The 13,751-nt window shown below is 46.0% G+C and overlaps 1 protein-coding gene across 3 annotated transcripts in view; it reads right to left on the reverse strand.

Annotated features, from left to right (window-relative positions):
- Nucleotides 1-11,254: 11,254 nt before the first annotated feature.
- Nucleotides 11,255-13,751, reverse strand: part of ATP6V1A (ATPase H+ transporting V1 subunit A) — a 60,395-nt gene continuing 57,898 nt past the window's right edge. For 2 of the 3 annotated variants that reach the window (XM_079766489.1, XM_079766490.1), the window contains exon 15: nt 11,255-13,735. In XM_079766489.1, the coding sequence (XP_079622615.1) occupies nt 13,643-13,735 (93 nt within the window). In that variant the 3' untranslated portion in view covers nt 11,255-13,642. The remainder of the gene's footprint in view (nt 13,736-13,751) is intronic. The other variant, XM_079766488.1, reaches the window with a different exon arrangement.

Here is a 13,751-nt window from a genome sequence, read left to right on the forward strand (position 1 = left end):
TGGTACAGAGGGAGGAAGTGGAAGGTAATGTGTTCAGTTCCCTCTAAGGTCAGCCTGAGAAAGAGATTCCCGTGCAAGTGACTTACTGGGGGAGCATGGTCAGGTGAAACTTACAAGGGAGTGAGGGAAGAAGGAGAGAAATAGATGCTGATGTGGAGGCAGCGGAAGTCTGTCCTCAGCCTGATTCCATCGGGAGCTCAGCATGAATGTCATCACAGACTGTCTCATCCGGAGGCAAGAGGATTGGTCATGGAAACTCTCAGAATGTCCTGTGACCACTGCCCGGTGTGGGGGCAGACACAGCGCTTAACCTTCCAGGCATTGCCGGGTGTGGCACCTCCTGTCGGTTTAGGACAAGTTTCAGTGTGAATGTGCTGCTCTGAGCTCTTATCCAACACTCACCTGGAGGATGGATGAGCCGGACAGGCTAGGGACTACAGGCAGTTCACCAACAGGGTCAAACACAGGTAATATTTTTCTTTGTGATCTTTTTTACTTTATCCTAACACCTCATCATTTACTTCAATTGCATATTTTTGTATTGAATTTATTGGGGGTAATACTGGTTAATTTCATATTTTAACTCCAGGACATTTTTGGTAGTAGCCATTAAAAAATAAAACTGGCCCTGACTGGTTTGGCTCAGTGGATAGAGCATCGGCCTGCAGACTCAAGGGTCCCAGGTTCGATTCCGGTCAAGGGCATGTACCTTGGTTGCGGGCACATCCCCAGTAGGAGGTGTGCAGCAGGCAGCTGATTGATGTTTCTCATCAATGTTTCTATCTCTCTCTCCCTATCCCTTCCTCTCTGTAAAAAATCAATAAAATATATTTAAAAATAAAAATAAAAATTATTCACGAGAAAATATTTACTAGTTTGGCCTCCTCTCCAAGCAAGTCCATGAAATCTTGGATTTCACATACTAAATCTTGCTTCTATACATTAAAATGTTTACTATTGAGAAACTAAGATGGCGGCTTAGGTAAACACCTGAACTTGCTGCCTCGCACAACCACTTCAAAACTACAACTAAAAGACAAAGTGGACATCATCCAGAACCACAGGAAGGCTGACTGAGTGGAAATTCTACAACTAGAAGGAAAGAGAAAAGCACACTGAGACTCAGAGGAACTGTGGAAGGCAGAGGTACGGAGACACACGTGTGCGGAGAGGGCGGACAACTGAGTGCGCGTCTGGCTTTCTCAATCGGGAGGGAGACAAAAGCTCCTGACTGCGCTGAACTCCAGTTCCGGGTGAGACTCTGGGAACCCAGACTCATACGGGGAGAAACTGGACTGTCTAGCAGTGGGCGGAACTCGAGGGCGGGTCCATCAGCCCAGTTTGCACCCTCTAGCAGTCCGAGAGCCCTCAGGGGATGTTCGACTGCCGCTGAGGCAGGAGAGGCTCCCGCTACTGCTGCTGCGCTTGCCAGCCATGAGCCCAGCTCAGGGCTTCTGACTGAGCAGTGCTCCCCCTGTGGGAGCACACTGACCACTGGGGGCAATGCCTGTGTTGAGCGTCTGCCCCTTGGTGGTTAGTACGCATCATAGCGACTGGTTGTTCCACAGTTCAGTCAATTTGCATAGTTGCCTTTTATTATATAGGATTGTGCAAAAATTAGTTAATGTTCAGAGAATGCTTATTTAAATTTACACTGAGTGGCCAGATTATTATGATCTCTGAACGCATAATAATCTGGCCACTCAGTGTATTTGTATCTCAAAAGGGTACCAAAAGTATTCTAGACTTTTGCTGGAGATCAACCACCTATTTGCCCTGAGCTTTCTATCAGCCAGTGCAAAGGGGAAAACTGATCAGGTGCACAATTTATAGTATCTTTGATATCAAATAAATGAGGTACTCAAGAGAAGTACACTGAGTGGCCAGATTATTATGCGTTCAGAGATCATAATAATCTGGCTACTCAGTGTGTATCTCCTGTGTTACCTTTCATTATCTAAGCATTCAATAAAAATACTTGTTTCTCCAAACTTGCCCATAGTAAGAATTACCTGGGTTGTTTGTTAAATTGACTCCTATATCCTTCCTCCAGAATAGATGCCAATTCAGTTTGGTTTGGTGCAGGCCTGAGAACCTGTATAATTCATATAGTCCCCATATGTTCTTAGATTCAGAAAAATTTGAGGAACAGCTAATTAAGACATGTATAATTATTTAAAACATCAAACTTTCTTTTGACAGTTGTCCATTGCTGCTTTGAGGATTGTGGTATGTGACACCTGACTCCATGTTTGTATGCAACTGGCTACAGCATAGCTAATGAGCCAAGGCAGTCTATGACTGTGTGGTTCAGCTAGCTTTGCTCTGTTTCAAGAACAGACTATTTCCCAAATCCTGATCACCTGCCTGACAAGGTGAATTATTGGTTGCAAAGAGAACTTAGAGTTCCTGAACTGAAAAATTCAAATAGAAGGGGATCCAAGATGGTGACGAAGTAGGTAGAAGTTATACTCACCTCCTTCCAGGAGCAATCTAGAAGTACAACTAAGATATAGAACAATCAACCTGAATAACCGACTGAAGACAAGCTGAACAGAAGTCTTATAACCAAGGATATATAGAAGAGGCCACATCAAGACTGGTAGGAAGGATGGAGATGTGAAAAGGGCTGGCCCTGCACATGCTGCAGCTGAGAATCCAAAGGGTTATTCCAGCTACAAAGGTCCCCCCTCAGGACCTCAATAGACACTTCTCGAAAGAGGACATACAGAAGGCCAAGAGACATATGAAAACATGATGCAAATAAAAATGACAATGAGGTACCATCTCACACCTGTCAGAATGACTATCATCAACAAATCAACAAATGACAAGTGCTGGCGAGGATGTGGAGAAAAAGAAACCCTTGTGCACAGCTGGTGGGAATGCAGACTGGTGCAACACTGTGGAAGACAGTATGGAGTTTCCTCAAAAAACTAAAAATGGAACTCCCATTTGACCCAGTGATCCCACTTCTAGGAATATATCCCAAGGAATCAGGAACACCGATCAAAAAGGATATATGCACCCCTATGTTCATAGCAGTATAATTTACAATAGCTAAGATTTAGAAACAGCCTAAGTGCCCATCAGCAGATGAGTGGATTAAAAAATGGTGGTACAACTATCTACACAATGGAATACTATGTTACTATAAAAAAGAAGGAATTCTTACCATTTGCAATAGCATGGATGGACCTGGAGAGCATTATGCTAAGCGAAATAAGCCAGTGGAAGAAAGATAAATATCACATGATCTCACTCATTTGTGGAATATAATGAACAACATAAACTGATGAACAAAAATAGATCCAGAGACATAGAAGCATCGAAGAGACTGTCCAACCTCAGAGGGAAGTGGGGGGAGGGGGGCCGGGGGATGGGAGTGAGAGCAACCAAAGGACTTGTATACATGCATATAAGCATAACCCATGGACAAATAGTAGGGGGGTGAGGGCATGTGCTGGGGGGGGGCTGGAAATGGCCAGGGAGAGGTCAATGGTGGGGGGGGGGGGGAAGGAGACACATGTAATACTTTAAACAATAAAGAATTTTTAAAAATGAGGATAATTGACGAGACATTTGGGACAACATGAAGTGTAATAACATCCACATCATAGGGATATCAGAAGAAGAGAGAGAGAGAGAGAGAGAGCAGGAGATTGAGAACCTATTTGAAGAAACGATTGAAAACCTCCCTAACCTGGTGAAAGCAAAGTACACACAAGTGCAAACAAGATGAACTCAAAGGGAATCCATGCCAAGACATCATAATTAAAATGGCAAAGGTTAAAACAAAGAATATTAAAAGCAGCAAAAGAAAGTTACATACAAATGAAACTTCCATAAGATTATCAATTGACTTCTCAACAAAAAAATTCTAGGCCAGAAGGAAATGGCACAAAATATTCAGTGATGAAAAGCAAGGACCTACAACCAAGACTACTCTACCCAGCAAGGCTATTATTTAAAACTGACGGAGATTGCAATTGCAAAAGGAATTGTTTTTGGTTTTTTTTTCCATTTCTTGCCTATGTTCATTGCAGCATTATTCACAGTTGCCAAATATTGTTGCAAAGAGAACTGAGAGTGCCTGAACTGAAAAATTCAAATAGAAGGGGATCCAAGATAGTGAAGTGTCCTTTGATAGATGATTAGAAAAAGAAGATGTGGTACATATATACAACAGAATACTACTCAGCCAGAAGAAAAGATGAAATATTGGCATTTGCAACAACATGGATGGATCCGGAGAAGATCATGCTATGCAAAATAAGTCAGACATAGAAAGTTAAGAACCATATGATTTCATTCACATGTAGAATATAAAACTAAAATTAACAAATGAACAAACAAGAAAAACAAACAAAAACTCATAGACACAGACAACAGAATGGTGGTTACCAGAGAGGGAAGGGAGGTGGGGGAATAAATGGTAAAGGGGGTCAAATATATGGTGACAGGTTTGATTCTGGGTGGTGGACACACAATGCAATATATGATCCTATATAATAAAGAGGCAATATGCAAATTGATCCTCACACCCTTGCATCACAAGATGGCTGCCCCACATTGTCACAAGATGGCTGGCAGGGGAGGGCAGTTGGGGGTGACCAGGCCAGCAGGGGAGGGCAGTTGGGGGAACCAGGCCTTCAGGGAGGGCAGTTGGGGGTAACCAGGCCTGTAGGGGAGGGCAGTTGGGAGCGACCATGCCTGTAGGGGAGGACAGTTGGGGGTGATCGGGCAGGCAGGGGAGCAGTTAGGTGTCAATCATGCCAGCAGGGGAGTGGTTAGGTGTCAATCAGGCAGGCAGGGGAGCGGTTAGGGGGCTATCAGGCTGGCAGGCAGAGTGGTTAGGAGCCAGCAGTCCTGGATTGTAAGAGGGATGTCCGACTGCCGGTTTAGGCCCAATCCCTGCGTGATCGGGCCTAAACTGGCAGTCGGACATCCCCCGGGGGGTCCCAGATTGGAGAGGGTGCAGGCTGGGCTGAGGGACACTCCCCCCCCACACACACACACAGTGCACGAATTTCGTGCACCGGGCCTCTAGTGATATATAATAGAACTAGAGGCCCGGTGCATGAAATTTGTGCATGGGTGGGCGTCCCTCAGCCCGACCTGCACCCTCTCACAATCCGGGACTGCTGGCTTCTAACTGCTGGCCTGCCTGCCTGATCACACCTAACAAATCTGCCTGCCTGCCTGATCACCCTTAACCCCTCTGCTTTCCTGCCTGATTGCCCCTAACCACTCGCCTGCCTGCCTGATCATCCCTAACCACTCTGCCTGCCTGCCTGATCGCCCCTAACCCCTCTGCCCTCCTGCCTGATCACTCCTAACCACTCTGCATGCCTTCCTCATCACCCCTAACTACTCACCTGCCTGTCTGATTGCCCCTAACCGCCTCTGCCTCGGCCCCCGCTGCCACAGCTTTGTCCGGAAGGATGTCCAGAATGACGTACAAAAAGTGTTCAGCTGTCTGGTCTAATTAGCATATTACTCTTTTATTATTATAGACTAGAGGCCCGGTGCACGAAATTCGTGCACGGGGGGGGGGGGGCAGCGGGGAGTGTGTCCCTCAGCCTGGCCTGCACCCTCTCCAATCTGGGAGCCCTCATGGGATAACCAGCAGTTGGACATCCCTCTCACAATTCAGAACTGCTGGCTCCTAACCGCTCACCTGCCTGCCTGATTGCCCCTAACTGCTTCTGCCTACCAGCCTGATTGTCCCTAACTGCTCCCCTGCTGGCTTGATTGCCCCTAACTACCTCTGCCTCGGCCCACACCTGGTACCCAGGATTCCCTCCTCCAGCTGACCACAGGCACCCAGGATCCAGGCTTCTCTCCCTCTGGTCAGCCATAGGCGCCCAGGCTGGCTGCAGCCTTAGGGGATGGTGGACAGGGGGCTTCGCCTGTGCTGCAGCTGCAAGTGCTGGCGCCCGGGACTGCAGGGTGGGCGGATTCTCCATCTACCATGCTGTAGCCAGCTGCAGGTGCTGGCACCTGGACCACAGGGTGAGCGGCTTCTCTGTCTCCCAGGCCACAGCCAGCCACAGTTACTGGTGCCCAGGTCCGCAGGGTGGGTGGCTTCTCTGTCTCCCAGGCCACAGCCAGCCGCAGGTGCTGGTGCCCAGGACTGCAGGGTGGGTGGCTTCTCTGTCTCCCAGGCCACAGCCAGCCGCAGGTGCTGGTGCCCGGGACTGCAGGGTGGGCGGCTTCTCTGTCTCCCAGGCCACAGCCAGCCACAGTTACTGGTGCCCAGGTCTGCAGGGTGGGTGGCTTCTCTGTCTCCCAGGCCACAGCCAGCCGCAGGTGCTGGTGCCCAGGACCGCAGGGTGGGCGGCTTCTCTGTCTCCCAGGCCACAGCTAGCCACAGGTACTGGTGCCCAGGACCGCAGGGTGGGCGGCTTCTCCATCTCCCGGGCTGCAGCCAGCCTCAGGTACTGGTGCCGGTTTCTCCATCTCTCCCAGGACGTGGGGCGGGTGGACATGGGGTGGGCAGCTTCTCCAGCTGGCTGTAGCCTGGGATCATAGGGCAAGTGGCTTCTTCATCTCCCAGATCGCATCCACCCTCAGGTACTGGCACCCGGTTTCTTGTCTCCCCCAGGACGTGGGGAGGGCGGCTTCTCCAGCTGGCTGCAGCTTGGGATCACGGGGCAGGCGGCTTCTTCATCTCCCAGGTCGCAGCCAGCCTCAGGCACTGAGGCCGGGTTTCTCAGTCTCCCCCAGGAGGTGGGGCAGGCGGACCTGAGGTTTCTGCTGCTGGCTGCAGCCTGGGATCACAGGGCAGGCGGCTTCTTCATCTCCCGGGCTGCAGCCAGCCTCAGGCACTGGCACCTGTTTCTTGTCTCCCCCAGGACGTGGGGTGAACCGCTTCTCCAGCTGGCTGAGGCCTGAGATCACGGGGCAGGCAGCTTCTTGGTCTCCGTGGCTGCAGCCAGCCTCAGGTGCTGGGGCCCGGTTTCTCCGTCTCCCCAGGACGTGTTGGGCAGGCGGACCTGAGGCTTCTGATGCTGGCTGCAGCCTGGGATCATGGGACGGGCAGCTTCTTGGTCTCCGTGGCTGCAGCCAGCCTCAGGCGCTGGGGCCCGGTTTCTCCGTCTCCCCAGGACGTTGGGCAGGCGGACCTGAGGCTTCTGAGGCTGGCTGCAGCCTGGGATCATGGGGCAGGCGGCTTCTTGGTCTCTGTGGCTGCAGCCAGCCTCAGGCGCTGGCGCCTGACTTCTCCAACTCCCAGAGACCTGGAGAGGCTGGGGGGCGGGGCTGCCACCATGTTTTCAGTTTAATTGCATACTCACTCAGATTGAATGGTGGGCGTGGCTGGGCGTGGCTGATGGGCGTGGCTTGTGAGTGTAGCGGAGTGATGATTTGCATACTACTCTATTATTAGATAGATTGTTCATCTGAAATCTATATAATTTTCTTAACAAACTAAAGGCCCAGTGCATGGATTGGTGCACTGGTGGGGTCCCTCAGCATGGCCTGCAGGGATCAGGCCGAAATTGGCAGTCCAATGCCACTTGCCACTCCTAGCTGATGCTCCCACTCATCCCAGCTCCACTGTGCCTGCCACGGGCTCGCGCCCAGTCAGTTTGGATCTGGAGAAGCTCGCCAGCTGTGAGCTCTGCATCTGGCGCCCGTCGGTCAGCTGAGAGCTGTGGGAGCGCACTGACAACCAGGGGCAGCTCCTGTGTTGAGCGTATGCCCTCTGGTGTTCAGTGCACATCATAGCGACTGGTCATTCGGTTGCTTAGGCTTTTATATATATAGATGTTACCCCAATAAGGTTAATATTAAAAAATTGTAAGAGAAATAAAGAGCTTTCCAGACAAGAAAAAGCTATAGTTTATTATGAACAAACCAGTATTACAAGAAATGTTAAGGGATCTTTTCTAAAAAGAAGAAAAATAAAGAGCAACGTAGTTACAAATAATAAAATGTCAACAAATATGTACCTATCAATAATCACTTTAGGCCCAGCTGGTGTGGGCTCAGTGGTTGAGCATTGACCTATGAACCAGGAGGTCATGATTCGATTTCCTGTCAGGGCTTATGACTGGGTTGTGGGCTCGATCCCCAGTGTGGGGCATGCAGGAGACCGCCAGTCAATGATTCTCTCTCATCATTAATGTTTCTCTCTCTCTCTCCCTCCCCCTCTTCCTTCCTCTGAAATCAATAATAAATAAATAAATAAATAAATAAATAAATAAATAAATCACTTAAGCCCCACCTGGGTGGTTCAGTTAGTTGGAGTGTTGCCCTGTATACCAAAAAGGTTGTGGGTTCGATTCTGGGTCAGTGCACATACCTAGGTTGTAGGTTCCATACTGGGTTGGGATATATATAGGAGGCAATTAGTGCATGTATAGGAGGCAACCAATGGATGCTTCTCTCTTACATGTATGTTTCTCTCTTTCTTCTCTCTCTAAAAATCAATCAAAAAAATGTTAACCCTCTTTAAAGAGATTCTCTTTAAAAAATAAGCAAACTTCTTTTCAGAGTATCCTGATCCTTTTAGAGAGTGCTTCCTAATTTTGCAGAACAATGGCTTTTCTTTTTTAAAAATACAGTATATTTTTTATTGGTTTCAGAGAGGAAGGGAATGGGAGAGAATCTTCAATGATGAGACAGAACCATTGATCATCTGACCCCTGTATATTCCCTACTGGGGATGGAACCCACAACCTAGGCATGTGCCCTGATTGGGAATCAAACCATGGCCTCCTAGTTCACAGATTGATGCTCAACCCCTGAGCCACACGAGCCAGGCAACAATGGCTTTTCAGTTACTTAAGCCATCTTGCTTAAGGAACCTGAAGCAGTTGCTAGTAGTGCCCTATATAAATCTCTTTGACTGTGACTACCATTTCAGTGCACACCAATTTGCACCTGTTTACAGAGGGCTTTCTGTGGCCACCAGTGTCTGATCTTCCTATATGCCTGTGCTGGGCATTGACTCTCCTTGTCTTTATGGGAACAGCCTTCCATGAATGATTGACAGGAGCTGGCTGTCAATAACTGATTAAAGTACTCGGGCCCCCATGCACCCCAGGTGGGAAAATTGAGGTTCACATTCTTCACTTGCTCCTAGAACTCCATGGCAGAATTGTCCTCAATAGTCTAAAGTATTGACTTGCTTGATAATGAACACTTTTATTGGCTTCCTTCATTGTTTCAGTTCTCTACTAGTCTAATAGTGTTTCCTATGGTCACCTCCCAAGTAAACTGCCTGCAGTCAAATACTAAGTGTCTGAGTCAACTTCTGGGAAACTCAAACTATAAGAAGCCCTAAGAACAACTTCAGGGGAATTTTATCACACCCCACTTGGGGAAGTTGGTTCCCGTCTTTGTGCTTATACTGTAGCAATACATTAAAACTAAGAAGATATTGGGATATTACCAATTAGACTAAAAATTGTCCAAACAGCCCTATCCAGTTTGGCTCAGTGGATAGAGGGCCAGCCCATGGATTGAAGGGTCCCGGGTTCTACTCCAGTCAAGGGCACGTACCTGGTGAGGGCGAAGGTGGGAGGCAATCAATCAATGTGTCTCTCTCACATCAATGTTTTTCTTTCTCTCTGTATCTCCCCCTCCCTTCCACTGTCTCTAAAACAATGAGTGGAAAAATATCCTTGGGTGAGGATTAACAACAACAAAATTACTCAAACATCTTATCTAATAATCTTATTAATAAAGAGGGAATATGCAAATTGACCATCACACCATAACGGACAAGATGGCTGCACCCACAGCGGAGGCTGAGTTTCCATAACTAGCCTTAACGAACAATCAGCAGGGACCTGAGGCTGCGCCCCCTGCCTGGTGGGGCTTGATGGGGGACCTCAGGCCGTATCCCCTGCCCAGCAGAGCTTGACGCCTGAGCCATGGGACCTCAAACTGTGCCCCCCGCCGTGGGGCTTGACGGGGGACCTCAGGGTGCACTCCCCACCCCGGCGCCGGGCCGGAGGACCTGAGGCCGCGCCCCCACCCTGGCGCCAGGCTGGGGGACCTCAGGCCACGCCCCCATGGGGCTTGATGGGGAACCTCAAGGCACGCCCCCCGCCCCGGCCCAGGCCAGGGGAACTCAGGCCGCGTCCCTCCTCCCCCAGTGAGTCTTGACGGGAACGAGGCGTACTCCCTGCCCCAGCCTAAGGGACCTCAGATCATGCACCCCACCCCAGGCCGGGGGACCTGAGGTTCTGCCCCCTGCCTGGCGGGGCTTGACGAGGGACCTCAGGCTGCACCCCTCCATCCCGGTGCTGGGCCAGGAGACCTGAGGCCATGCACCCCACCTGGTGGGGCTTGACAGGATGGGGCTGGCTGGGCTGGATCTAGCCCAATGGGGGTGGGGCCGGCCAGGTCTAGGTCTTGCACGATTTTGAGGCGCACGTGGGTGGGCAGGGACTTGACACTGGTTCCTGTGGCGCAACCCAGACTCTGACAGGAGGAAGATTTGCATATACATTTTACTAATTTTTTTCATCTCTGACACTTCTATTATAGAGAAAGGACAAAGAGCAATATTAAAATATTTCCTCTAATTCCCTTTTAAAGTGTACGAATTTTGTGCACCAGGTCACTAGTTCTATTATAAGCTTTCTCAAGAATTTTTAAATATTTCTCTCTACATAACCTTGGCATTCAATAGTAATAGAATTGTTCACTTCACACTGCTTTTTTACTTCCTTGAGAATTGTTAAAAATATATGTAAGGAGTCCGGCCAGTGTGGCTCAGGGGTTGAGCTGTTGACTCAGGAACCCAGAAGTCAAAGTTCGATTCCCAGTCAGGGTACATGCCTGGGTTGTGGGCTTGATCCCCAGTAAAGGGCGTGCAGGAGATAGCCAATCAATGATTCTCTCTCATCATTGATGTTTCTGTCTCTCTTTCCCTCTCCTTTCCTCTCTCTGAAATTAACAAAAACATATTTTTTTAAAATACATGTAAGGAAATAAAATATGTACCAAGGAACATGTTGCTAGACTGAATCTTAAATAATTTGGCTTGCAAAATTTGAATTACAAGCTTTAGTTCATTTACCAAAAACAGAAATAAGTAGCACTATCTCCTTTAATTTATAAGTGTATTTTACAAACCATTTACTTCTTCAATTTAAAACAATATTTAGAATGGTATGGGATTTTGTGTACTACATTGACAAATCATAGTGTATATAATTACAGGACTTTTTGCAGTCTATAGTGAGAGCCCCAATTCAATTTCATTATCTTAAGTAACAATCTATAAAAATAGGGAGAAATAAAAAATTTAAAAATTATACTGAAAACATCATCAAAATACAAGGTGGCATGTTTTCTAGCAGTTCTTGCCACACACACACAAAGAAAAAAAAGTTAATTTAATTTCACTTTTATTCATAGATTTTAACAATTATGCACAACTTTTCACATAAAGAGAGGGAAATCTCAAGGATGAGAAGGCAATATATATATATATGGTCTCTTCTATTCATTCTTTAAAATGGAAGGAAATTTCCAAAGGGTACAATGTGTGAGATTTAACACTGGAAAAATACATAAGAAACTTGTTTAACTGGCTCCACTTAGGACCAGGCACAGCACAATAAATACAGAACTGCATCATTTTTAAAAGATTGTTGCAATTTTAACACATTCTTACTAAAGAAATATGATCAGTGACCAATCTGAATTCTACAACTTATAGGTGAAGGGACACTTAAAGTGAATATCTGAGCATAGTTTCTCTAGCATTTTCACACCCACACATCAACATTCTTAAAAAGTAGTAAGAATGTACACTGCAAATTCAGAACTACAAAAAAAAAAAAAAAAAAAAACCCACAAAACGAAAAACTTGGTCAAACTTTCTTCATTATATCATTCATTCCCATGACAATCCTAGTTTGCTGGTAAGTTTAAGGTAGAAAAGAAAGTTTTTGAAATTATTTTAATTTCCACTGGTCTTAGGGCTTCTGGGTAGGAGGCCACATTGGAAGCCAACTGATTAAGCAGCACCATTAGGTTCACACCTCAACAAACCATTGCAAAATTTTTATCTTCCAGTATTCTGAAAGGTTACAAAAAGTTGTACGGAAGAACACCTGTCCTGAACTGTAAAAACATGCAATTTGCAAGGATTTAAACAAACTACAGCTGAATTCTCTACTGCCTGCATCTTTCCTTACCAGACCAAAAGAACTACATTACCTAAAAATTTAAATAACATATTAAGGCATAAAATAAATACTTTATTTATGCTATTACATTGGGGTATTTGAGATTGTTAGACACGTTCACATGCCCTTTCCTCTCCTAAAGAGGAAGGAATGGGCCAGCACTGTTGGTCAGAAGGAGTTAATGGGAAACTGTTGCTCTCAGCTGTTCTGCGGTGTGCCTTATTGAACAAACACAGAAACCTTATTTTAGAACAAATACTTAAAAGACAGACAGAAATGATCTTTTTTTCACTTGACTCAGATTCTGCTATCAGCAGATATGAGAAGCAATTTCATCCCTATTAAACCAAATGGAAACTGTTATGCTGCTAGCGCTACAGATATTCTGAGAACTCTTGTGAGCAAATGAATCAAACTGCACATGAAAGAAAGTATTAATTTCTATAATTAATAAACTGGTTGTTCAAAAATTCAATAAGCAAACAAACATGCAAACATGTGACACACACCATTATCTAGAAAAAACATAATGCCACTCTGGTCCCAAGGATGACGATAGCCCAGCTGGTCTTTAAATGTGCAAACAGCCTTTAACTACTACTAAATATCTTCTTTGTGACATTTTAGTGTCCATCACACTGTCACGTGATTCTTAGAAGCTCAGACTTATAAGATGTTTGAGGAAAAGAAAAAGGGTGTAATGGGGATCACGTTCTTGGTGATCGTTCTAAATGTAATTTTAAAAAGACTTTGCCAGTAATGCAGAATAGTCCTTGATACTGAATTTTTCCTAGTGAAACAAAATAAGCTTTAACAAAATGATGTTAATCTAAATTTGACCATCTGGCTCCTTTTTCACTTTTTTAGAGGGTACTGATCCATATATTATGCTGAGCTCCCAAAATGCCTGTTTTAAAAACAACATAGTTCCTAACAGTTCTCCATAAATATTCCTGATTTATGCTGGGGAAGCAATGCAAAATTGAAACATTAATCACTTATTGAAAAAGCAAATATGTCCTGCAAAGCAGTTACTTAGCAAAATGCTAAGCTGCAAATAACCTTGCCATGTAGATAGATACCAAATCATTTCACAAAGTACCTGTCACAATGTAAATAAATCTGACCTTTCATCCTCAATTCACTGCAGAGACAGTACATGCAGTAGTCTTGGTTAAATTTAGTGGCGATGAGGAAAGGGCAAACCTAGGACAAGGAGGGACGTCAGCCTACATACAAAATTACAGTAGTGTAGCCATTGTATATAATATTTTCTACATTCACCACTTCAGAGAAAGGAACACTGGAACAAAGGAATGTTTTGTATAAGACCTACAAAATAAACAGGGAAACAAATGATAACAGGCATAAAGCTGCACTAGTCTCAAAGTCGCACAATAAAGCAGCAAAAGGTTTGAGATGGGGAATTCAGGAAAATATACACATATGAGAGCTTGCTGAGGAAAAGGAGGGAAGAAATCACAGCTCTAATCTTCAAGGCTACGGAATGCATTCTGCATGTCTTCAAGAAGCTGTGCATAGTCGGCCTTGATCTTTGCCTCACCATCTTTCACTGGATCCTGAAAAAAAAAAAAA

Source organism: Cnephaeus nilssonii, assembly GCF_951640355.1.
Source record: "Cnephaeus nilssonii genome assembly, chromosome: 3".
In the NCBI taxonomy this organism is placed as follows: Eukaryota; Metazoa; Chordata; class Mammalia; order Chiroptera; family Vespertilionidae; genus Cnephaeus; species Cnephaeus nilssonii.